This window comes from Crocodylus siamensis, chromosome 11, assembly GCF_052110815.1.
Source record: "Crocodylus siamensis isolate JL-2025a chromosome 11, ASM5211081v1, whole genome shotgun sequence".
In the NCBI taxonomy this organism is placed as follows: domain Eukaryota; kingdom Metazoa; phylum Chordata; order Crocodylia; family Crocodylidae; genus Crocodylus; species Crocodylus siamensis.
The window spans coordinates 22,003,664-22,030,224 of record NC_143405.1 but is presented as its reverse complement, the minus strand read 5'-3'; the positions used below and the strand labels follow the sequence as shown (position 1 = coordinate 22,030,224).

At 44.3% G+C, this 26,561-nt stretch overlaps 1 protein-coding gene across 10 annotated transcripts in view; it reads left to right on the top strand.

The window, feature by feature from the left end:
• The window catches only part of DOCK3 (dedicator of cytokinesis 3), a 632,225-nt gene that overhangs the window by 466,876 nt on the left and 138,788 nt on the right, over positions 1 to 26,561 (top strand). For all 10 annotated transcript variants that reach the window (XM_090021446.1, XM_090021452.1, XM_090021451.1 and 7 more), the window contains exons 14-15: positions 5,859 to 5,984; positions 25,699 to 25,823. In XM_090021446.1, the coding sequence (XP_089877572.1) occupies positions 5,859 to 5,984; positions 25,699 to 25,823 (251 nt within the window). The remainder of the gene's footprint in view (positions 1 to 5,858; positions 5,985 to 25,698; positions 25,824 to 26,561) is intronic.

Here is a 26,561-nt window from a genome sequence, read left to right as displayed (position 1 = left end):
CTTAAATAGTAACCACCCACACATGCAACTCAGTTTAAGGAGTGATGATGATGCAGTAAACAAGCCACGAAGTTATTCCACATATACTAGTTCATTTGTATCATGCCTTAAATTGAACATGTGGCTGGGACCTGTCAAGACCCCATGTGCCACCAAGCTAATGGCATACCTGGTTTCATAGCAGGGCATCAGACTATGGCAGCCCGAGGCTGGGCACCCATGTACTAGGAACTATATAGATCAGGTATGTATGTAAGGTCTGGTAAGTACCAAAATTATAGTTTCAGAAAAACCACAGTTAGCAGGTGTTAAATGCTGGGAGGCATGGTCGGCTGAGGATTGCCATATTTAGTTCAGGACTGTTCAACTTCAGTGGCCCCTGGGCTGCACAACACGCAAGACATATACTATAGGGCAGGCCTTCAGGGTCCCCCACACTTCCCCAGGCCTCCCCATCTTGAAATCCATTTTCTGTTCCTTGCTGTTTGGACAGTGTCAGTGCATAGTAGGGGTGTGCGAAATGGGTCATATTTGATTCGGATTCGGCCCAAATCGGAGACAGTGATTCAATTAGTTGATTCAGATCATAATCCCAATTCAATCAGCCAACTCCAAATCTAAAGATTCAATGCTGATTCAGTGAATCAGTGATATGGCCATAAACACAGCTTTATATGTTTTTTCTACATACCCTGAGGTACCAGGCAGCTCATGAATGCTGAGATGAAGGGAGCAGATGGAGCATCCCACAGGAGTGCAGGGGGTAATTCTGGTCCACTTCCAGATCCGCTGGCTTGGTGATTGGCTGCAGGGGGAGCCCAGGTGCCTCCGCAGACCAAGAAGGCACCAGCAGCCAAGCCGGGGGGCAGGTCCCCACACGCACCCCAGTGGACCCAGTAGTGGACCAGAAGAGCTTCTGGTTCACTTCCAGGTCTGCTGCCGAGTGCACTGGGGAGCCCCCCTGCACTCCTGTCAGGTGCTCCATCCGTCCCAGCATCTCAACATTCACGAGCCGCCCAGTACCTCGAGGTACGTAGAAAAAATATTTAAAGCTGTGTCTATGTCTGAATCATTGAATCTTTCCAAATCTCTCCAAAGAGATTTGGAAGGTTCCAATTCAATTCAGAGAGATTAAAGTGTCTCCTGATTCAAGTGGGTTCAGAGATTTGGCTGATGAATCAGGCTGAATATCCTCTGAATCAAATCAGAAACCAAAGCTTCACACAGCCCTCTGGGATCCCTCCCATATTCCCCATGGGGAGCCTGGGGGGTGGGGGGCCTTTCCTGGGCTTTCATCAATCCTGCTACTGTATGGGAGAGGTGACTGCAGGGGTCTGCAGGCTGCATACTGGTCCCTCACAGGCTGCCAGTTAGACAGCCCTGTTTTAGATGAATAGCCAGTGATTAAGACACATGTCTAGAGAACTGGAGTTCCAGGTTTTAAACTTCCTCTTACCCAGAAGTAGTTTGAACCTGCATCTGTTACTCCATAGCAGAGTGTTCTAACGAAAAGGCTACAGGTTATGTATTATCCAAACTTCTTTAGCTGTCCCTTAGAAGCTGAGCCCTGGGCAGTCAAGAGAGGGAGACATAAAGGGCCAGAGGGTATGGAGTTCAGTGAAATGAATGCTGCTCTGAACTGGCATAAGTGCCAAAAACTGAAGGTACATAGTTGCACACACGCCATTAAGTCATGTAAAATGAAATAACGTTTAGGCCACTGTGTTCAGTTTATAAGTAGAAGTATATCTCCTTTTAAGTCACACTGGGCATGTGAAAGCATATACATTTACTGCACAGTAATTTAGGTTACTGCGCAGTAACTGAAAATTACTATGCAGGATGGGCGTGCATCTACACATGCATGCCTGTACTGTGTAGTTACTATGAAAACTTGTGCTGACTTGGGCATAAATCTGATACCTGCATTATGCAGGTATCAAATTTACACCCAATTAGTCACTGCACATTAATGCATGTGTAGACACCTTACTGCACAATAACACTGTGTGTGTAGACTGATTTGGGATTAACTTTAGTCCCAAGTCAATCCAAACACAGCATTACTGCACTTTAACAGCTCCACGTGTAGACACCAACCTAAAAACTACTTAGTGTGCAGTAACTTACTGAGTTATGAGCAGTAAATTATTGAGTTACTGAACAGTAAATGCACATGTAGACATGCCCACTGACTGTTTACCATAGATATTCTCCTGCTCATGCAGTGTCAGTAATAAATGATCCCAGACATTACATTTTCTTCTTAGTAATTTTTATACATTTCTGCATTCCACAGGGCTGTGTTGCAGAGGCAGCTAGTGGCCTGCTCTAGTAATACCTTTCTGTGTGATTCTTCATTCATATTTGACTTTTACTGGGCATTTTTATATGCTTATGAAAGCCAGTAGCTAAGGAAAAGCCAGTAGCAATATTTTTAACTATCTGCATTAGCAAAACTATTCTATATGTCCATTGATAACAATATGTTTCTGGTTAAATGGTCCTATGCAGGCTCAGCAAGATATAGAAGATTTGCAAAGTAGTGAACAAAAAAAAAAAATCTCTCTTGATTATACTGGATCATAAAGCTTTCCTCCTTCATCAAGGAGTACCACTTCCATGAAACTTTCAGCAGTTACACACACCTAAGCTATGCTGATGTGAAGACACCGTAAATCTCTGTCTAGAAGGGAAGTGGAAATATAAATAAATAAATATTAAGTTTGCTTAAGATACTTATCTGAGTGGTCCAGAGAAATACCAGTGCATTCACACCTACAAATTAACTATCATGAAAGCTAGCTCTGATCATTTCAGTTCAGATTTGCTTCATAAATAGCTGGGTGGAATTATTGTCTTGACAGAGTTCATGTCATATTCAGAATTCAATTTTATTCTATTATTCAATTAAACATAAATTTAAACTATGGGGGAGAGCGAGCCCCTTCCCAGTGAGGAGCTGCGGGTTTGGGCTGCATGCAGCAGATCTGGGGTCTGGGGGCAGAGCCCTGAAAGCCCCTGCAGTGCCAAATCTCCACAGCCTCTGTGCCAGTCCCGCAGCGCAGCCTTGCCAGGAAGCCGTGATAGGCTCCTGCCCGTAGGTTACTCACCTCTCGCTGCTTCAGCTGCTGGGTGGGGGTGGGGACAGAGCCACCCCCTGCTGCTCACTCTGTGCCAGGGCAAGACACTGAGGAGGCTTATTTAGCCCCCACGTGTCCCCCTCCTCCCGAGCTTCATATGCAGCCTGGACCAGCAGACCCAATGGCCAGCAATTGATTAAGCCCCTTCCTGCTGAGAAGGGCTTGCTCCAAGCACAGAGGGGCTGCTCGCACTGCAGCCGGGTCTGACCGGCCTGATCTACCCGTCCTGGCTGCTCCTGCCCTGTGCTCAGAGGCAGCTCCCTGCCTTATTCAGCCGCTGTCTCTGAGGACAGGGCAGCAGCAGCTGGGCTGGGCCAGGCAGACCCTGCTGCAGTGGAGTGGCCTCTCTGTGCTCATTCTCCCTCAGTGTGACAGGGGCTGCCACCCCCATAAACAGCTCTGTCCCTCCTGCTGCAGCAGTGGGGAGAGGGCACAGCCAGGCAGGGCCCCTGGGGTGGGGCAGGGACTGGGTTATTTCTCTGGCCTCTGGCAGAGGGGACAGCAGGGGGCCTGTTCTGGGCAGGGAGCCACCCGGCTGCCAGTGGGGTAGTGGGGAAGCAAACCCTACTCCTTGTCCCCCTCTGCCTCAGGGGTCATGGTTCCCCCCTGCTGCAGCAGTGAGCAGGGAGTACAGGCATACCCGGCTCAGGTCCCTGCCAGTGACACAGGGAGGGGGAATAAAACCCCTCTCTGGCCAGACCCCTGCCACTGCTGGTCCCAGCTGAGGCTGCAGAGCAGAGGGGTGGGGACAGCCTGGCTGGACTGAAGCAGAGAGCCCTGCCCCTCCCAAACCAGAGAGCATGCCAGGATGCTGGGGGTGTCTGATTTAACTTAAACCAGCAAAGTGTCTAGGACGGACGTTGCATAAACTGGTTTGAGCCAAATCCATTAAGTCTTATACTCCATTCAACCACACTTATCTCAAACCAGTTTCAGCCATTTTCAAACTGGTTTATGTACACTGAATGTCTGTTCTGTTACAGGTTTAAACCAGTTTCTCATCACTTAAGCCAGTTTATGCCTAATGTGTGTCCCTTGCATTATAGAATAGATAACTGAGAGGGGGATATAAAAGGGGTCTGTAAAATCATAAATGGCGTGAAGAAAGACTAGGTATTTGCTGTCTTTCACAATACTAGCACTGTGAGACATGCAATGAAATTATTAGGTAGCAGTTTTAAAACATGTGAAAGGAAGTTCTTTTTCACACAGCATGTAACTGACTTGTGGAACTCATTGCACAAGCAAGATGTTGTAGAGGCTGCTAATCAAATCAGACTCAAAAAGGGATTGGAGAGATTCATGCCTCAGTAGCAAAAGTTTGGGTGAGTCAAGGGGTATAAGCCCTTGGTGTTACCTAAGGGGGGCACCTCACACTCCTCTCCCCTACACATACAACACACACCTTCACTGCAGGAAGGAGGGCAGATTAGCAGGGGCAGCATGCAGTACAGAAGCAGTGGTCAGAGGTTTGCTGCTCTTTGTGGGGGTGAGGTCACCTCCTTTTTCTGTCACTGAAGTTTGATGATTCAGTGATCACTTGACACGCGTCTTGGTGGCAAAAAAAGGAGGCGATAAACCCCCACCTGCGGCCCTGAGCTTCCAGCTGCTGCCCATGCTCCATGCGCTGACACCACGCAGGGCACAGTACCGGGCAATTACGCCTCTGTCATGCAGGATAGGTTAATCAGTGGGCTGCAGCTTCCAAATCAGGACCTTCTAGGCCTCCGAATGCTGGAAGCTATAAGGGAAAAAGGGCAGAAACAGAACAGTCAAGGTAAACGCTGTATAAATACTCTCTCCCTTAGCATTCGCTTTCTTCCATTGTGAGGTGAAGGATACTGAACTAGACAGATCTGTAGTCTGAACCAGAGTGGTATTTCTTATGTTCTTGATATATAAATAGAAAAGCAATTAGAGGAATAACTATGTAGACAGCTGAGCTGAAATTAATAATATAATTGATCCCAGTCCGGTTATTCAGTGTTGGAAAATACAGAGAGGCATCTAAAGACAGGAAATTACTGACCCATCTTACTTCTTGGTCCAGAGCTTGCAGTCTGTTTGACCAGTTACTTATGCTAGGACAGTACTAAGTACAAAAGGGAATGTTATTATAGATCATCAGTATCACATCAGGTAGTTAGAGACAAATTTAGAAAATGAGCTTTATTATTGTTTTATGGTGTTAGGTTAGATTAAAGACACTTTGGGGAAATCCCACAGTATTCCTCAATATGGTAATTAAGATAAAAACTTGCATTATTACTGACCAGTGTATTGTAGCCTGCTATATACCAGGTAAGAAATACTGTCTTCTAACTGATTTACTATCATGCTATAACATATCTTCCAAGTTTAGTTTTGTAATCCAAATTCACAGTCGTTTACATTACACTCCTAGCTGTTTCTTTTAGATATATGAAATCTAGGGTGAACATGTCTCATATCTGGAAAAAAATATGCGAGAGGCAAGGATTTCAGTGAGCGATATCTTTTATTGGATCAACTGCATGGTTGGGATAAACTTAGACTTCTGACTTGAAGAATGATGTATTGTATTTGAAAGCTTGTCTGTCACCCACAGAAATCCTTGCCTCTCCCATATACTTGTAATAAATGAACTTAATGTAAGAAATTATTTTCCATACATGCCTTCTGTGGACTGAATTTACGCTCTTGGGTCTGGAAAAATAAATGATTTTTTTTTTGTAGGGCTTATCATTTCTCTACAGCTCCTTCGTGGGGACATGGAGCAGATTCGAAGGGAAAACCCCATGATCTTTAACAGAGGCATAGCTATTACCAGAAAACTGGGTTTTCCTGATGTCATAATGCCAGGTAAGCAAAGCACCTCTATCTGTAAAATGGAGATACTGCTATTCACACTTTTCCCTTAACAATCATAATTGGGATGGTAACTTCACTCAAGGAAAGACAATAATATAAGAGTTGCCTTATTTCCAACCTGGAAATTCTAGATTGCATTTAAGCACATCTGTTGCTAATTAGAAATATTTTTATTGAACCAGTATAAAATAATAAGAGAATGTATTGAATAGGTATATGTAACATGTTTAACTCCTTTTTCCCATAATTGAGGGAAAGAGCCTGGTTTCTACTTTGTCAGGCTGATTTACACGTTTCATATGACCCTTCAGCATTGCTTTACACCATGCAGGCTGAAAATCTGGTCTAGCTGACTTAATTCCCTAGATAGCTCAGTATACCTAATCCCTGCAACAGTTGTTGTGTCCAGAGCTCTGCTACATTTTGGCTGTCCCCACTTGGAGTAGCCAGTCGGGGTCACTGACAAAATTAAAGACCCCAAACTGTTCTGAGTCCATTTGGAGGCCAAGCAATGATTTTGTTAGTACTGTACTAGGATTGGTTGATGTAAAGGCTGGCATTGCACAGCCTAATTTATATAGAGTAGTGAGAACCTGGTGTAGTAACTGACAAACATAGACAATACTTGAAATGTCACCTCTGTATATTAAATTCAGGTTCAAATGGAACTTTTTAAAAACTGGGAAATTTTGCTCAAGCATGTTGGGGGCAAATGTGGAAAATAATCTGTTTTCCATCAATACTGGGTACTAGTGCAACTAACTCTGAGAAATTTTGTAAAAACCATTGTGAGAAGCAGAGATTAGGTAAGAAGTGTTTTAAGAAGTGTTTTTAGAAAATAAACTGTGAGTGATATGATTGGAAGGTTAGAATTGCATGCATTTTATTATTAATACTCCTGAAAATACCAAGTTTTTTTGCATTGAGCATATATATAGCAGCTTCACACTTTTAAGGTAAAGCAAACTAAAGAGAACAGATGCAAAATTGCATCTTAGAATGCATTTAATGCTTGAATATAATAAACTATTTCAGTTGATCACACCCAATTTTCTTTAAAATTCAATGCTTAAATCCATATGTAGACACTGATTTAAGTGAACTGAGTCTGCTTGAAGAGCTATTTATATATGCCCCTTACACACACACACACACACACACACACACACACACACACACACACACTTTTTATATGTGGAGCTGTACTTCAGTTTCTTCAGATCCTTGAAGGGTATTGGCTCAAAGAATATCTTTGTAAAGTTTCTTTCATTAATTTTGTTCCATCTAGTTTCCAGTTCTGTGTGCTGGTGCAAGTACTGTGTTGCCACATTGCCTTGGCCTTCCTTACCTCTCTTCTTTCTGGCAGTTTGCTTGCCTCAGGATGTAGACAGAGCAGTCTTCATGCAATGGATGTTTATAATCTAAGGTTCAGGGGTTCTTTAAATGGGACTAACCAATCTACAAATCATCTAGACTTTTTATAGTATATGGGGATAAGTCTAGAGGTCAATCCAAGGTCAATTCAGAACATAGATTAAGTTATGGGTACGATATTATGACCTTGTTGGTATTCGACAATTCAGAGGCACTGGGCCCATTTAATCTGATTTAAAGCATGTTCCACAGCATGCGTTTGCAATATTTCTATCACTGAAATATGCCAGACTACTACTTGAAGCTGCATATATATCTAGATAATCTTTATTCAGTAGTACTCTCTTGACTCAACCTTTAGATCAGTGCCTAACTCAAAAGACCCCATCCTGCAATCAGTTTTCAACTACACAATATTCCACAGAGATCTCTCTTGTGGGTATCTTTTCTTAAAGGAGAAAAAACACTTATGTAGCATAGCATTTGTGGTTCTTTGAGAGGATTATTTTTATGGATTCAAGCTTGTGTGTCATGGATGTATGCCTCCCTCTTGTGTGGATCCAAGCTCCATGCTGCCCTGGTGACACACCCCCTGCCCACCCTGCAGCAGTAAGGGGCACAATCCTATGCTGCTACCCCCAGTGCTGCTGGGTGGGAAGAGGGTACCTCGTCAGGGCAACACAGGGCTTGCAGCCTGCAAGGAACTTTCCTGCCCAGTCATGCTCTGCCCTGCCATGCTAGGTCCCACCCACTGTGCTGTGGAGGCCCCAGGGGGTGGGCAGCAGGGTGGGGAGCTCAAGCCCGCAATGGGCACCCTGCACCCGCACCCTCCCTGCACACAGATCTGGGGAACATGAGTCCCCCACTACCCCCTGAGAGTGTTCACAGTGGCAGGGAGCCAACCCTGGCCCCCAATGAGCCACCCACAGCCCTGTCCTGCTCCCTGCCAGGGCCCTGCGGCCATGCGTTTCAGCCCCCAGCCCCAAGCTCCACCCGCTGCCCGGCTAAGCAGCAGCCCCAGCCCAACTCTTTCCCTCCCTCCCTATGGGGGCCTCAATCCCCCATCTCCCCCTGCCAGACATACCTGCAGAAGCTGCTCTCTATACATGCACATGGCACCCCTACCTGACTGCCCTCCTCCCACTCCCACCAGCCCCTTGCAGGCTGGAACTCTGCCCACCTGCAGAGAGCTCTTTGCAAAGGTGGAAAATCCATGTGTTTCTCCATTCATAGAATCATAGAACCAGAAGAAACCTACAAGATCATCAAGTCTGGTCCCCTGCCATGGGCAGGAATTTATTGGACTCAGACAACCTAGACAAAGTGCCTGTACAGCCTCATCTTGAACACCTCCAAGGAGGGTGACTGCACCATCTCTGCTGGGAATGTGTTCCAGATTCTGGGGACCCTTGCAGCAAAGAAGTTTTTCTTATGTCTAGCCTGAATTCACCCTCTATTCATTTATGCCCTGGTCCTTGTCCTTCCTTGAGGTGCCTTCCTGAAGAGTTGCTCCCCAAGTTGTTGATGCTCACCCCTGGCTTACTTGTGGGTGGCCATCAAGTCACCTCTCAGCCTTCTCTTACTCAGACTGAACAGGCCCGGTTCCCAGAGTCTTTCCTCATAGGGCCTATCCTCCATGCCCTTAGTCATAGGTGGCCCTTCTTTGTACTCTCTCAAGCTTATCCACATCCTTCTTGAAGTGCGGTGCCCAGAACTGGCTCATAATCAGCTTATTGTCCACTGTAACTTCCAGGTTCTTTTCTGCAGAGCTGCTGCCCAGACAATCAAACTCCAGCCTGCACTGGGCACAGGATTGTTCCATCCTAAGTGCAGGACTTTGCACTTGTCCTTGTTGCACCTCATGAGATTTCTTTTGGCCCAATCCTCCAATTTATCTAGGTACCTCTAAATCCTAGCCCTACCCTCCAGTGTATCTACTACCCCCTGCCAGCTTGGTATCACCTGCAAACTTGCTGAGGGTGCACTCTATGCCATCTTCCAGGTCACTGACGAAGACATTGAACAAAACCTGCCCCAGGACCAACCCTGGGGGCATTCCACTTGATACCAGTTGCCAGCTTGACATCAAGCCATTGATTAGTACTCCCAAGCCCAATGCTCCAGCCAGTTTTCTATCGACCATACAGTCCATTCATCTAGCCTGTACTTCCTTAGCTTGCCTGGAAGAATGTTGTGGGAAACTATATCAAAATCTTTGCTACATCCACCAGTCTCCCCACATCTACAGAGCCAGTCATCTCATCCTACAAGGCAATCAAGTTGGTCAGGCATAATTTGCCCTTGTTGAATCCATGCTAACTGTTCCTAATCATCTTTTTCTCCACATGGTGAACTACTGCACTGCATATACTTTTATTTCCTCTTCACCCCTGCAGCTTAGCTGCACTTTTCTTTCCCATTTCCAATTATTCCTGTTTCTTCACCAATCTTAAATGTCTGGCAAACATCACCAAACAGTTCACTCAGAATCCCTCTGTTGTCCTCCCCTTAGCCTGTTGCCTACGATTAGTGTGGCCCTACACTCAATGAGGTGGAGCTGGACCAGGTTGTGGCATATACATTTTTGGAGGATCCCAGGATTTATGACAAGAACATCCAATTCCAAACATCAGTGGGATCTAAGTAGCACATGGATCCTTTGTGGGTGGTATCCTGAGTAGACACACATACTGAGCAGTGCTAAACTGTGGAGTCACCATGGCTTAAAATGCTATTGACTGCTGGGACCCAGCCCAATGAATCATTTGGTAAATCATGAGCAACAGTTTCAAGAAAGATAGATAAAATGTATCAATTCTGAATGAGTTAAATCTCGGTATTGTGTGCATTTTTATAGCTATGTTTATTTCAAGGCCAGTATTTTTTAATTTGTTCCTTACTTCCATGTGCTTAGTGAGATTAGGGTCTGACAGTAAGGAAGGGGGGAAGAGAATGCAGGGGGAAGAACTTTGGGGGAGGTGAAGTGCAAGGGGGCTTCATGACCCTCTTCCCCCCCCCCCCCAGATTTATTTTTCCTCTTGTAGCAGTGGGAAGGGGACAAATTCAAGACAAACCTCCAATTATTTGATTCTATACCTGGAAAGTTATAACAAATTTATAATTTTTCCATTTATTGAATCTAATTTTTGGGATGTTACCATATAATCAGAGTTGTCATACCTTCAAGTAAATACAGTACGTGCCTAACTCTAGGTAAACATATTTGAAAAATTTAGCTCAGGAATTTCAGAGGTGGAGAAATGTCCCTAATAATTAATGGAGCAGTGGCAGTCTGTCAAATCTACAGATTTTTCATTCTCAGACAAAGGCTAAATATTAAAGAAAACTTGCTCACAATTGAATTGGAGTAGGAAGAAAGAGGCAAGCATAAATGGTGGACAGTCCAAACAACTCAATTTATCTTGACAGCACTCCAACATGGAAATTTAAGTGTGTTAAAATAAAAGGAAATTGTGGTGATCTGGCAGGTTAGTGTTCTTTCCCTTCTTCTGTGGAGATGTGTTCATTCATATTCCACTATAACTGAAAATATTTTATCTCATTTAGTCCCTAGCAGGTATCTGTCCACCTCTTTCAACCATCAGACTATTGACACACTTGTAGCCTCAGTTTACAAGAATTCCAACATTAACATAATTGAAATAGAAAAAATGCAGTTTAAATTAATTTACCATAATTCTGAGAATAAAGACTGTACATCTATTTATGATATACCTGCTTTCACCCATTGTTATCCTGTCAAATTTAAACATTGTTTCCTAAAAAAAAATCTTTGTATTTTTGTTGATTTAGAAAAAAATAATTGGTAAAGAAATGAAAACTTGTTAGGTAGTTTTGACATTTTCACGTGTTTCCACTTTCTCAGCATTCTTGTTCAGACTGCTTCCTCCTCGTTTTACTTCAAAGCTGTCTTTCTCCCTTTAAAGTTGAGTTGCTAAATCCTATTTCACCTTCACACCACACATCTAAGTAACGCTTACGTAACCATGCAAGTACAGTTTTTGGCTCTCCTCATGGACCACACATCTTCGCCGTGTGGCTGCCCAATGGGTCAGCTTCAGGAGAACGGTTAAAGAGTGCTTTGGGCATTACCTAGCCTGTGACCTGCTGGTTAGAGCACTCTACCCTGAAGCCTCTCTGAGTGAGGTGGTTGTAAAACCTGGGTCTTCTGCTCCCTGAACTAGTGTCCTAGACTATTGGGCTAAAAGGTGAAAGGGCCTTCCTCCTCCATAGTACTTCCAGTATTACATACCTACCTAGGCAATCCTATTCTGTCATAGGTGGAAACAGAAAGCAAACTGTGCATAAATGACAAAAAATGCAGTTATGTGGCTACGTAAGTCCCTGTTAGGCACATAAAAGTGAAATAACATTTAGCCCAGGATTTCTCATCCTTGAAACAACTAATTGTTAGCTCAGAAGTTGAGTTCTGAATTTCCCTTTGAATTTGGGTAAAGATTTTCAAAACAGGGCCAAAAGAGGATGATTTGCTGAATAACCATAGAGGATGTCATTCAATATTGCTCATATTCACTAATTAGCTGGCTAAGCCAAAAACTATCAGAAGAGATCAGATAACTTCAGCATATTCAAACTCAGTTTTTAGCATTCTTTTCTCTTCCTTTTTATGAGCAGTTCCTTACAGCTGCAGACATTTAACCATTAAAATTCTGTGGCATCCAGTTTTTAAACAGTTCACTGATCCCAACCTCACTTTTTTAATGACAGTGCAGTGGATCTTACAGTAAGCCCTTCACCTACCCCTCCCCTCATCCCATAGACCCGACCTAACATGACTGATATACAGAAGTCATTAAGAAACAGAAGGAAATAGAGCCAGTCTCTATGTGCTTATGTACTGCGTACTTGCAGACTATTGATAAAACCACTTCGTTTAACTATGCCTGTTTCAGTTTTTAAACTTACAAATTCTAAGCTTTACATTGTATTGTGAACTAAGAAGACAAGCATGTTCTTCTGTGTCCTTGTGAATTAGAAGGGATTCAGTCAAACCAGCCTTACAAGTTTTTCTTTCTAAATTGCTATTAGATTTAAGAACATCCATTTAATCCTGACAATAATTTTACCTTTCCCCAGAGATAAAAGCAATGAGGCATGTGCTGCTTGCCTTTTGGATTGCAACTTTATTTGTATACAGAACTTGCTGATCAGAAATCTATTGCATAGGCATGGCGTTTGTCAGTTTCCCAAAGGACATCCCTTCCCTCCCCCATGTGCTGATAAGTATTCTGTCTTTTACTTTGAACCTCTGATGAAAAGTGCATGCTTCATCTTTTACTTGTGAGTGATGTTTCTTTCTCTTTTTTTCTCTCTCTTGTCTTAATTTTCCTGGTGCCTCTCTCTTTACTTTCCCTTCATACTCTCCCTTTCTTTCTGATGCAGAGATGAAGATAGTTGGGTGTAAGTTTCTGCTTTTCTGTGTAATGTCTGCTTATTGCTTGCTTTTCCCATCTTCATGTTTTTCATGGAATGTTGGGGATTGGTAAAGGTAACAAACCATAAAAAACATTGTAGGGAAGCTTTGGTAGCGGAGGGGCATATACAGTATATAGTGCGTTATTAGTCTCTCTTCACACTGAAGTATTCCAGACAGATTTGCTTGCTATAGCATTATGAATCAGTGTCACAACTGGGAAGTGCTTGGGTATCAGTCCTTTGAGGCCAGGTACAGACATTACACTTTTACAAGTATAAGTGATTGGAAACTGGTCTGTACCTATAACAGAACAGAAGTTCGGCACACAAAACTGGTCCGTAACCATAAGAGAACAGAAGTTTGGTGCACTCAGACTGGTTTAAAAATGGCAGAACCCAGTCTAAGATTTGCCTCCCCCCACACCCCCTTCCCAAAGGGTGAATGCGTGTTCTGTTCACAACTGATCTAGACTACGCCACTCAAAGAAAACTGTGTCACTTAGATTGATTCCGCCTTGGGCTTTTTAAATGTCTGTACCTAGCCTGAATGTCCACTAAGTCATGGCAAGGAAAACATAAATAATGGGATAGAGCAAAACTTGTCGGCTTCTCACAGAACACTTATGGTAGGAGTGTTAGCAAGTCTAAAAATGGAAAATGATGTACAATGAATGTTTTGGAAAAAATGAAGACTAATTACTGTCAATAATCAATGAAGAGAAAATAAGAAAGAGGTCTAAGATGGGGCAGAGAAAATTTAGGCAAAGTATTAAGAAAAATCTGTTAAAAAATGGATTGAGTTATGAAGGGAATTTCTGGAATTACTAAAACAGAAGATATTCCAGTACTAAATAAAATTTTTCTGTCCAGTACAGTAGGAGTAATGAAATGTATTCATGCAAAGGTGTATACTGGGCCATCCACTAATGTGTCTTACCCCCTCTAAAGATTGCATGATTCTACCAGTATGAAAAAGAAATCTTACTGAAACAGAGAGAGTAGAGGCAACATTTCTTCTGGTGAATTTAGGTGCAAAACCATGACAATGTGAATATAAATATTTTTTTGTGTTTGTCGCTGAATTTATCAGTGTAAAAATATTTTATTAATTCATTTGAATCCACAGAGGTCCACCGGTGTTTTCTCAGATAGTAGGTTAGTGTGACATTATCGGTCTCTCATATCACTCCGTTCAGAGGAGGGAAAAATACATTCTGACTGTTCTCTTCCCCAAAATATCATGAAGGGTTAAACTCACCTAGTTTTCTCATTTAGAAGAATGTATTTAATTTAACTTTTTTTTTATTATCCCACTATTGGTACTGTGATATAAGTGTATAATAATAATTATAATAATAATAATAAATAAAATATTGTGGCTTCCTTACTATTATCATGTTTTTTCCATTAACTTTTAATATAATCACTTGCTCATTTCAAGGAAAGAGGTAGGGTCTATGTCTTGTTTACAAGATGACAAATTACATTACAAATACTTTAATGCCTCTTTCAGTGGTAGAGCAGTTTTAAAAAGCCTTTGATATAAATATGAATCAATAGACGCTTAATATATTTTCAGTGGTTATTAAAAGCACGACAAAAGTTAAAAACCATAAAATATAGGATATTGCAAAGGAGAAACTTTTACTTCAGTTTCCTATGGAGCAGAGTTAATTATGATTATTAAAAGAAAAAAATCAATGAAAAAAATACATGATTTAAGATCATACTGCTGACCGTGGACTTACTCAAAGAAGAAGGTACCATACAAAGTAAAGATGACAAAATCAATCTATCTGAGATCACACTCCAGTTATGAGCCTTTTCAGATCAATACAATGTAATATCTTGGAAAAGTACTGCAGAAGCTAAGGTTCTGTATGACAGATAATAGTGGGGCTGTCCAGCAAAGATATGCTTGCTAAGCAAGTTTCAGATTTAACACAGGCATTTCAGGCATTTGGAGAGCTTGGCCATCATTACCGCTAAGAACTGGAATCAGTTTGTATCATTGGTGCTCAACCTCTTTGCTGCATGAGTCAAATGGGCAGTGCTCAGTCCCTCCATGGGCCAGAGCCAGGCAGTGGGCCTGATCTGTGCACAGGGCTGCTGGGGCAAGGCCCAATCTGGCTGTGTGTAAGGGGTGTGGGATAGCCTGACTGATATGGTTGCATGAGGGGAAGGGGGCATGGCCCAGCCCCATTCTCGCCATGCAGTGGGAAAAGGGCCATGGTCCAGCCCTGACCTGGCTGTGTCGGGCTTGGGAATTTGGCAGAGGAGGAGGGGTGGCAGTATTAATTATGACTGCTCCCCCACCACCAAATTTCCTGACCTGTGGGAAGCCCTATGGGCTGGATGCCGTGGCTCTATGGGCCAGATTTGACCATGGCTCAGGTTGAGCACCCCTGATTTAGATAATGCACATGGTACATGCTTTTTGTAATATTATTCCTACAGGGTACATTCATATGTTTGCTGCATCTGGTCTAGATTTAGACAGCTTACTTCAAGCCATCTAAGTCTAGACTAGGAGCGCCAGGAGCAGCATGGGTATCTTGAGATAAGTAATTCATGGTGCAGGGTGGGATGGCAGTCTAGAAAGACTGGTGGGTCTGCAGGGACATTAGTGGGTCCAGGGGGGCGTTGCCTGGTCTGAAGGTGAGGGGGAAGGCTAGGGGGCTAAAACTAGCCCAGTCAGGCTGGGGTGTAAGAACAGCACAGCCCCAGGACTGTGCTGTGAAGGTGTGCAGGCGTTTGCTAGATCAGGTTAACTGCTTCATAGATTGGGCTAATGCTTTCTAGATCCAAGTTAGTTTACCTCCTGAGGTGAACTAACTTAGGGTACGCAATTTTATTTATTTATTTTTGCCAATTTAAACCCTACAGTCACCTGCACGAGTGGGCATTTAGATCAACCTACCCTAGGTTAGATCAATCTAAATGTAACATGTGTACATACCCTTAAATGTTATAGTTTAAACTTATTAAAATGTATTAGTATGGTGGACTGAGTCCCTTAAAATTTTAGGACCTTAGGGAGCAGAGCATCAGCTGATTTAAATTCAATAATGCCATCAAGGGCAGCTGTTTTGTTTCAGATCCAGAAACTGTTTTGTTTTAGCTCTGCTTTGATTGCCCTGAACTTTTAAACCCTCAAGGTGTAGCAGACATTCTTTTAGAGAGTAAAGGTTCAGTACAGTAAAATATTGATAATTCCAAGGTGCTGAATACTGTGGACTTCAGATGGAGCTGAGTGTGCTCCATACAGCGCAGGTTAGGTCCTACACAGGGCCATTTCAGGAGTTTGATTGAATCAGACCTGAATTTTACATGCATATAATCCCTTCTTTTTTTTATAGCTCCTGAGAGAGTAGATTTTTATTTTTTTTTAAAGATCCTATAAACACTGCCTGGATAAGTAGTGTTTATTACTGGACTGTTTCTAAATTACTTTGCAGAGTGGACACATCTAAGATACCTATATCAGTTAGACTGACCTGCTGTTTTTCCCCAAATGTGCACTGAAATTTTAAACCTATTTTACAAGGCTTAAAAATTTGAGAAAGCTGCCTACTTAGTAAACATATGGATGAGTCAGGATTTTAGGATTTTATTTGCAGCTGTCTCAAATTTTCTTTATGACCTTGAAAAAGTCATGCAACTTCTCTTTTTCTCAATTTTACCATTTGTAAAAAGGGAAAATGGCCATTCCTTTCCTTAAGGGCCCAAGGATAGTTAAAGTGGGTTTAAATTATTTAATTTAAAGTGCTGCAGAAGTGCAGATGACATTGTGAGCAAAACATCTTGGTCAGCCACTTATGTAGAGAACAAACAAATCTCTTCAATGAAAATTTCCTATATACTTTTCATACATGGCAATTAACACTAAACGGGAATGGTTCGCGTTTGAAGATATCGTCAACTTCAAGCTTTTAAAACAAAAAGATGAATACCAGCAATTTTCAACAGTCCTGCAATGCATTTCTCAATTTCTGGGACTTAGACAAGCAAGCATACATGTATATAACAACCATGCAATTAAAGGCCAACTGTTATTGTCAATTATCCTTAAAGTGGTTTTAAATTACAATATAAAAGGTTCATTTTCACACATACAGTTGTCAAAGCTAGGTAGTTTTACTGCTTGGTTGGTGTTTGTTTTCTGGACTAGAGGCTTCATAAATAGAGAAATGATTCAAGTGGAAGAGGAAAGGGAGATACTGGATATGCCTTTTTGACAGAATATAGAGTATAATTTGGGTTTATATAGGATTCTTCATGCTCAAAGCATTTCACAGAGAAATAAATGGCACTAAGTGGCTAAGTGAATACTGCAAACATTAAATGCACAGTCATACTCATCTAGTTTTGGAAGGGTTTGGGGGCTTTTTTGAGAAAAGAAACTTGAGCAAAAATGCCAGTGTTCCTTTTTTGAAAATTGTTACTAGATTTTTTCATTACAGCATTGACTATTAACCAGAGTGAAAACACTTCAATTGAAACTGTTGTGTGAAAGCAACTACAATGTTTTAACAGGCAACTACCTAGTTGCAATTTAATCTGATTTTCTGAGATGCAGTGTTCATGTGAAACAGTCTTTGTAAGTTTCCATAGTGTGCTGTTCTCTGAAAACCATGAGTTGAGAAATTCATGAGTTATAGTTACTTCAGGAAAACACTACTATTTGTACAGTAGTTTGCAACACAGAAGGAATAGGTTGATTTGTCAGACAACTCTTTTATATTTATTTATTTGTTATAGAGAGGGTTTTTGTTTTGGGGGGTTGTTTGTTTTTTTTTACAAAGGAGGAATTTCTGAATTAAAGAATAAGAGTTCTATCAAACAGGCCCTTTTGTTTGGAAACCAATGGTCAGTCTGCATAAAAGTTGACTTGCATCATTTCCTGATATCATTGGCCAAACTTTTGTTTAGTCGCATGCAAATTACACTATCATATCTGTATACACATTTGTTGTAGGATATCATCTTTGGCTTTCTAAGTGTAATGAATGAACACAGAGCCATCCTGCTCTGGGCCCCGCCAGCACTGACCCTGGGACACCAGCGTGGGCCACGCACTCCCACCAAGCTGTTACTGCGCTCCATGCACCCGCTCACTGCCACTGCCCCCCACCTGCCACAGCCATTTGCCTACTGCTGCCACTACTCCCCTCCACACCTCCCCCCCGCCAATCACTATGGCACCACGTGGTTCCCAGCTGGAGCACCGGACTGCAGGATGCAGCAGGAGCCGGCCTGGTCCCTGCAATACTTGGCTACCTCCATGCAGTGCCAGCCAGGCCAGGCCAGCTCCTGCTGCATCCAGCAGTCTCAGGTGTGCAGCTGCGACTTGGTGCTGGAGCAGCAAGCAGCAAGGGGATGGGAAGCCGCCCTCAATGGCTTGCCAAAACTTGCTAAGTGGCCCTCTGCCTAAAATAATTGTCCGCCCCTGCATTAATTGCATTAACATGTGGCCAGGTAACAACTTAAGACATGATTCTGGTTAATCACATCATAAATGTAACATGCTTAGTGCTCCTGTGTTTAAAGGCCTTCTTTCGATAGCTACCATTTCATAAAAATGTGATCCCCAAATCTGAGTGGGCCCAGAAATGGCCAACTAATATTTTATTACGACCTACTATTCTTATGATAATATAATTCTTTTCACCATTAAACTGAAAAGCTTCATCTTGGGCACATTCACATGAGACACTTACTGCACAGTAGAGGTAATTACTGCATAGTAAGCTTCATTCTCTACATGTGCTGACCCTTACTGCACAGTAATTTGCTGTACACAGCAGTTAATTTGCTACCTTCAAATGTAAGGAGCAAATTAACTGCTGAGTAATTACTGAGCAGTATGACACATGTGGAAAGCCAACTAGGAGCAAATTTGCTCCCAATCAGGTGGGCAGCAGGGAGTGGGAGATTGTCCCTGCCCAGTTTCTGGTGGCAGAGCCTGCCCCAGCAGCAGGCAGCTCCCAGGGGCAGGAAGCAATGTCCCCCTGCCCTGGCAGCAGGGGACTGGGAGATTGTGGAGCTGGGAACGATCATGGAGCTGGGAACTCCCTGCATGGGAAGAGTTCCTTGGCCAGCCTGCAGCTGGCTGGGAGCTACCCCAGACTGGGACAGTTCCTGGCCAGCCCTAGGCTGCACAGGGAAATCTGCACATGCAGCCTGGAGGTAGCTGGGAGCTGTCCCATTTTGGGCAGTTCCCAGCCAGCTCCAGGCTGCACATGCAGACTTCTCTGTAAAGCCTGGGGCTGACCAGGAACTGTCCTGGTCGAGGGCAGGTCTCAGCCCCACAGATTTTTCCCAGCCCTGTGCCCCAAACAGGCATTTCAGGCACAGGGCTTGGAAAGAGCTGTGGGAGAGGGGCAGGTCCCAGCCCTTTGCCCTGATCCTCCAGTGTAGCAGCTAGCAGTGAACCCTTGTCTTGGCGGGAAATCCCTGTCCAGCTGGGGGCTCACTGCTAGCTGCCCCACTAGTGGTTTGGGGCAGGAGGCTGGGACCTGCCCGTCCCCTACAGCTTTCCAAGCCCCATGCCTCCAATCAGGGAGCAGGGCCAGGAATACCCTGCTGCCAGGGCAGGGGGACATTGTCCCTGCCCGGCCTCTGCCCCTTGAGCCAGCCCTGGCAGCAGGCAACTCCCAGGGCAGGGAACAATCTTCCAGCCCCTGCCAGGAGACAGCTGTCTCTTGCCCCTGTGCCCCCTACGAGCCCCTGGACTAGCACTCCCTGAGCTTGGTGGTGTACCCTCTGCAAAAAAAAGTGCCATTGACACTGCCAGTGGCCCCTGTGGGCAGTCGCTGCTCACCACACCCCATGCTGCCTCACTGCCAACACCACTGGCGGCGTCTACAGGCAGTACCCAATTGCTACTGGCCACTGTTGACACTGCCGGGGGCATCTGCAGGTGGTCACCAACTGCCGGTTAGTACTGGCTGTCCCCCCACAACAAAGACATGAAAATGCTTAATGCATTTCTAGTCAGTCTCATTGCTCAAAATGCAGACCATGATACCCATATTCCTTCTATGGATGCATCCACACATGCAGGCATGTGTGTTTACAGCAGCTAAAATAGAAATGGCACAAATAGAAGCCCCTCCCCTTGCGGCTGACACTTCCACAGCTGCCTGTGGAAGCTCCCTGATTGCTGTCGCCACACCCCCGCTATCAACACTGCCACGGGGGGTTGCCATGCTTCCCCAGCTTCCAGGGGCATGCAGTGTTCATGCCCGCATATGTAGATGCCTGCCCAGGGTGGGTTTACTTTACAGTAATTTACTCTGAAGTAAACACACCCTGCAGCATTTGCACATGTAGATACACCCTTTGCACCCTAACCTCCAGATTTTGGAATAATTCCATTCCTTACAATGGTTTCCCAGTAGAACAAACTTAGCCTTTAACCTTCCTGAAGTTGATATGTTCAGTCTCATATCCTTACTTTGAATAAAAAACTTATTTTCAGAAAGGTCCAGTTTTCTTCTGCAAGGATATTAGAGACCATAAGGCATTTTTATAAAAGTAGTTAGGCTTGTATGCTTGACTAAAATGCCCTCTCCCCTCATTCTTGTGCATGATGTCAATCAAATGTTCTTTTAGCTATTTTTTTCCTTTGAAATATACACATATTTTATTGATGAAGCAATTTCCCTTTAGAAAAGGAAATTGTGATGTTAAATTTTATATAAATATCAATGGTTACTAAATCAGCTTAGGAACCAACTTAGAACTCTGGACTGCCAGGGTTAGCATTCAGATCCACAACCAGCAGGCTCTGAAATATGAATGAAAACCAGTAAAATGAATTTCCAATAAATGTTACAGTTTATAGCTATAAACAATTTCCTCTCACTGTACAAACTGTTCTTAAGAAGGTGTGTGTGTTTTTCACTAAGGCCAGCTCTTACCTACTTCTCTCTTTCACACTGAGAGACTTTTCCATCTTTCTAATAGCCCCATAGGGCATGTCCACACAAGCCTGCACATGCCTTTTACAACATCTCAACCCCCCTTTGAGACTCTGCAAGACACATGCCAGGAACAAAAAAGCCTTCCCCACACTGCATATTTGCAGCACAGGGGCAAATTTGATATCTGGAGATACAAGTATCAAAAAATACCCCTGGGGAAAAATCAGAGGCAATCAAAGGCTCAGGTCCTCCACAGAGATGCTCTGATAGCCATCCAGAGCGTCTCTGTGGCTTCAGGGACAGATGTAGAAGGTGGAGAGGGTTGGAGGAAGGGGGAGGGGACCATGACAGGGGGCCCACCCAGGCCCAGCTCCCCCGCCCAGCCCCAGCTTCCCTATCGCTCCCCGGTCCGGCCTCAGCTCCCTGATTGCTCCCCTAGCTGGGACCAGGCAGGGGGGGCAGGTGGGGGCTGGAACCATGCGGGGGAGTGAGTGGGGGTTGGGGAGCGAATGGAGGGGCTGAGGGAGTGAGCAGGGAGCTCAGGGAGCATGTAGGGAGCCATCCCCACAAAACCATCACCTACATACCTGGCCCTGTGGGTCAGGAATGAGGGAACTGGGGTAGGGGGACAGGCTATGGGTTGGTTGTGAGGGGCAAGGGCAGGGCACTGGCATATCAGTGCTGCTTAGCGCTGTACAACCTGGTGAGCAAAGTGGGTAGGGGCAGCTCTGATTTTTCTATGACAAAAAAGCCAAAAGTAAATGCCAAACTATATAGATATTTAGAATTTATTTTACTATGATGATAGAGGCACTGATAGGCTTCCAAGTTGCTTTAAAATTGTAAATATCTCAGTAAAACATTGCCCAACAGATTTGATATCTCTAGATAGATAGATAGTGGTCTTTTGTTTTAATTGTGGATGAACATGGATTTTGGGGATTTTAAAGAGTGGCTTTGGGTTTTTTTCCAGGCATTTTGTAGTTTTAAATAGGGAACACCAGAATTCCTGCTAGTGAGGCAAGTGGCAGGACCCAGGGAGAAGAGCATGCTCAGAGCTGGCACCCAGGACCCAGCTGGAAGCAACTGACCTCCTGGCCACTTTAAGGCCAGGAGGACATGCTTTGACAGTTCAAATCAGGCCACCTCAGTGAGAATGTCTGGGCGATAGCTACCCAGATGGCCGGGTGGTAGCACACATGGCAGTAGAGCTGCACAAAGGCCAGCTGTGCAGCCATAGCCCACTGGCAGCTGGCCCAGAGGTGCAGATGCCTCTAATGGTCATGCAGTCCCCAGCTGTGTCTGGCAGGCATGCAGCCTTGGCCCACATGCTGTCGCAGGTGGCAGCAGGTCACAGCCAGGCAGCAACCCCTGCTGCCAGACTGCTTCAGTGGGTAGAGGGTGCAGGGAACTCTCAGGGCTGCTTCAGCAGTCCAGCTGGCACAAGGGCTAGTGTCCCCAGGTACCAAATGGCTGGGCCCCAGAAGTTCCTGAGAGCAAGCAGATCTGAGGTACTTGCCAGAGCAGCTTTTTGTACTGCTGGGGTCAGAACAGGGCAGGATTTTATGGTGCTGGCCCCAGCCTCTAGCTCCCCCTGGCTGCAGATCCAGGAGGAGCCAGGGTTATTTTGACCCAAGTGGCACAATCTTCCCCACAGCAGAATGCATGTCTGGGCACGTGCACTGATGCAGAAAGCCCCAGCTCAAATTTGTACCGCTTCTATTTGAGCTGCTGCAAGCACACATGCCTGCATGTGTGGATGCGTCCATAGAGGGGATATGGGTGTCATGGTCTGCATTTTGAGCAGTGAGACTGATTAGAAATGGATTAACCATTTTCATGTCTTTGTTGGTTTCCAGATGTTAAGTTTGACCACTGGCCCTAGTGAAGAAAGCTAGATAAAATGCTTGAGAGCCTAGGCAAATCTGCTTGCATGTGGCATTTCTTTTTCCCCTTTAATGAGCCTTAGCATTTTCAGTTCCCTACCGTGAGTTGTTTTAAGCTGCAGACTGTGTGGGCCTACACAGTGGGACAGGGAGTAATGGAGTGAAGGGGAAGCTCTACATTCTGTGTCCATCCACATGTGCTATTAGCATGGAACAATAAACTCTGACTCATATCGTGCTGCAATGTATTGCTCGTGGGTGCCATGTTTACACATGCACCTGGGACCACAGTACATTGAGCTCAGTTACAGCAGTCCTGGCTAGCAGGGGACCTGGGGGTCAGCCTGCCAACCCAGGGCTGCTCCGACCCAGCTCAATGTGCTATAGAGGGGCTGGCTGGTGCATGAAGGTGTTCTAATGCATGGCTAGCTGGCAGGCAGCCCCCACTGAAGCACCCTTGTGCCCTAGCCACTTGGGTCAGCGTCTACACATGCATTCCTGTGCACTGACAAACACTGCCACAGGATAGTACTTGGATTTAGAAGTACTTACCTACAGCAGCATTTATTAATTTACTGTGACCTAATAGAGCCGTACATGTAGACACAGAGACTTTACTGCAAAGCTAATTTGGCAGCTCTTCAGTAAACATCTCGTATACATGTGCCCACAGTCTCATTCATAAGCAGCTCCCAGAAGAAGACTTGGAGAAGTGTAGTGATGCACCAATAAAGATTTTTTGGGCCGAAACGGATGGCTGATTATTAATGAGCCATATTGGCCAATACTGATCCGATTACTGATATGCAGCCTGGCAGCTTGGAGAGCAGCATCTGGCTGGTAATTCTGTTGGGGGAAGGCGGGGGGGAAGAGCTGTGGTGGGGCAAGTCAAGGGCCCAGGGGGGAGGAGGGGTCTGGGGTAGAGGCAGGTGCTGTCCAGCCAGGGCAGGACACAGGACAGAGCCTCAGCTCATCCACAGAGTGGGGAGGGGGCAGCTCCTGCCACTGCATGCACCCACAGGGGAGCCATGGTGGGCATGTGCACCTCCAGATTTGTGTGCAGGGTGAGGGTGGGCTGCTGCTGCAGGCTGGGGCTGGGAGCTGCACCAGGCTCTTCCCAGTGGGGGGGTCTGGGCTGGGGCTGCACTTGGGGCAGTTGGTGGCAGCAGCACTGGGGTAGAGAGGGGTAAGGGGGGAAGCTACAGCCACCTCAGAATTCGCTGTAGTCCCCCCATAGTAACCACTCCCAGGGCTGCTGCTGCTGCCTGCCCCGAGTGCAGTCCCTGCACCACTCCCCCCGCCTCCACTCCTACCAGGAAAAGCCTGGCACTGCCCTCAGAAGCAGCCCACCTTCTCCCCACATGCAGATCTGGGGGGCATACACCCCATTGCCTACCGCAGAGGTACGCGTAAGGTCAGGATATGCCCCCCTTCCCCGCGCCCCCCTGGACAAGCCTCTTGCTGCTCTATCCTGTGCCGCGCCCTGCCCCAGCCCCACTCCCTCCCTCACTGCAGGGTCCTTGATCTGCCCTCCACCCCCTTCCTCCTGAGCAGACTTACCAGCTGGATGCTGCTCCCCAAGCTGCCAGGCTGGCCGTGTGCATGCTGCAACTGCAATACAGTATGGACCAATGTATCAGTGCACCTCTAGAAAACTGTAGCTGTCTATCTAATCTTCAGTGCCTAGGAATTATAGTATTCAGCAGGACAACTGGAGGAATGAAGACATTACCAAAAGTTTGTTTTTGGTCCATTGGTAGATTTGGGAAAGGACACAAGGAACAATTCAGGTTGGGTGCTGATTGCAAGAGAGATTTCTGATGAATTTCTGGTATTTCTGATAGATGTAGAAGCATTTATTTCATTGCCTGAAAACAAATGTGGGCTTCTCTCACTGTGCTTGCAATTAATAAATAGATATAAATTCATCAACTATTCCAGTTACTAGAGTGGAAAAAAATCAGATTTCAAACAGGCTCTGCTTTGCTGGATAACCTTCCATTGCTTCATTATTTAGTTCTTCAGGCTACTTCACACAGTATTTGCCTTGAAAGGGTTTAATTTTTGTTTGTTCTTTTAATCATACGCATTTTTCAGGAAGAGTTAGTTTGGACTGCCCTTTAGCTGGTATACAGGAAACAAAAACAAAAGAAGAAATCATATAGTTAGCCATCAGTGACAGTTCCAAAAAAAAAACAACCTAAAGGACAAATGCGTGCTTTCTATTCTTCTTTTGTTACAGAATATGCATGATTTAGACTTGTTTGCATTAGAATTTAAAGCTGAGTTTCCCAGACCAGTAGTAAAGAGTTGAAAAGTGGGCTAGAAGCTGTCATGTTCAAGGCAACAAAGGCCTGACAAATTGTTAGCCCTAATACACCATGATCTGTATTTCTAGATCTAATAATCTGGTCTGAAGGCAGTTGAAAACAAGGTGGTGAAAAATTAGCAGGCCCTCCCATTGCCCTCTGTGTTGGACTTCTGTTTGGAGCTTACAAACCATCCAGGAATGCAGCAGGAAGGAATTTATTAATTCTTTCCCGCTCCAGCTTAGTTGTGATTTGAATTACAAACAAGTGTCTCCAACACACAAGCAGCTTCTGCTTTTGTCACAGTGATAATAAAACATTGGTTACTTGGAAAGTGTTACTTGGACTTAATTTTCTGCTAATAGCTACAAAAATACTAATTTGTTTTTAAGCATACCAAAAACAGAAAATCAGGTGTAATTGACTGCGTGTTAAGTTTAGCCTAATCCCTCCAGGTCAGTTGAGTCAGCAAAGGGATATTGGGGTTATTTTCCACTTCTCTCCCTCCACCCCCACCTCCACATAATAATGCAATTATTGATTCTGAATTCAGATTTAATAAAAACATTACTAACAATCTTTTGATTTACTGCATTGACATTAAAATGTTCTTCTTTATTAACAATTAACTTGCTGCTTGAGATGAGTTGGGCTTTGGCCAGAGTTTTGAAGAACAAAGCCAGTTGCCTCCATAGAGGCACTACATTTTCCATGTTATATTTAACCATGTGAATCTTCGCTTTTACTTTAGGTGATATACGCAATGACTTGTACCTGACACTAGAGAGGGGGGATTTTGAGAGAGGTGGGAAGAGTGTGCAGAAGAACATTGAAGTGACCATGTATGTTCTTTATGCAGATGGAGAGATCCTGAAGGTAAACAAAACCTTGTTGCCTTGCTGTGTTATAGCACCCCATATTCACATGCTCTTGCTTTACCATCTTTGATGGGTCTTGGAAGCTTTTGAAAAAATAATTTCCTTCAGCTTTTAGCCCTTTTAATTTCTTTATTGCTATGATGTGGTCAATAAAATAGGCAACTACCAGAATTGAATTAACTTGGAGCAATGAATTTTAGTTAGAAAATAATATTCAACCATTAAATAGACAGACAGACTAAGCATTAAGAAACATGATGTGAAAATTAATTTTGGCAGAACTTTTAACTCAGAATGCCACATCAATAGCAGAAACATGTAGGGCAGGATCTGATTTCACTTTATGCACCTAAGTATAGCTTCCAGTTTTGATATCTGTGCAGAATTTTTATTTGTACCTTATTTACTCACATGCCACACACACTTTTGCCCACCCCACCCCCCCTCCTTCCCAACCCAGTCAGCCTTCCAAGATTGGGGTTCATGTCTTTTCTTTACTGAAGTAGAAGCATGTACACACAATGCTTCATTGGCTGCCAAGATAGTTGTCATTTGTCTCTGGCCCAGAAAGCTGCATTAACCCTCTCTCAGCTGCAGTAGCTGTTGGTTGAATACTGTAGCTTGTGCTTAAAGCAGCAACTGAGCTGCTGCATGCAGTCTATAGTGTCTTGAGAGAGTGTGTGCTGTGGAAACAATATTTTATTTACAGGAACTTATATAAAGAGCTATTTACAGT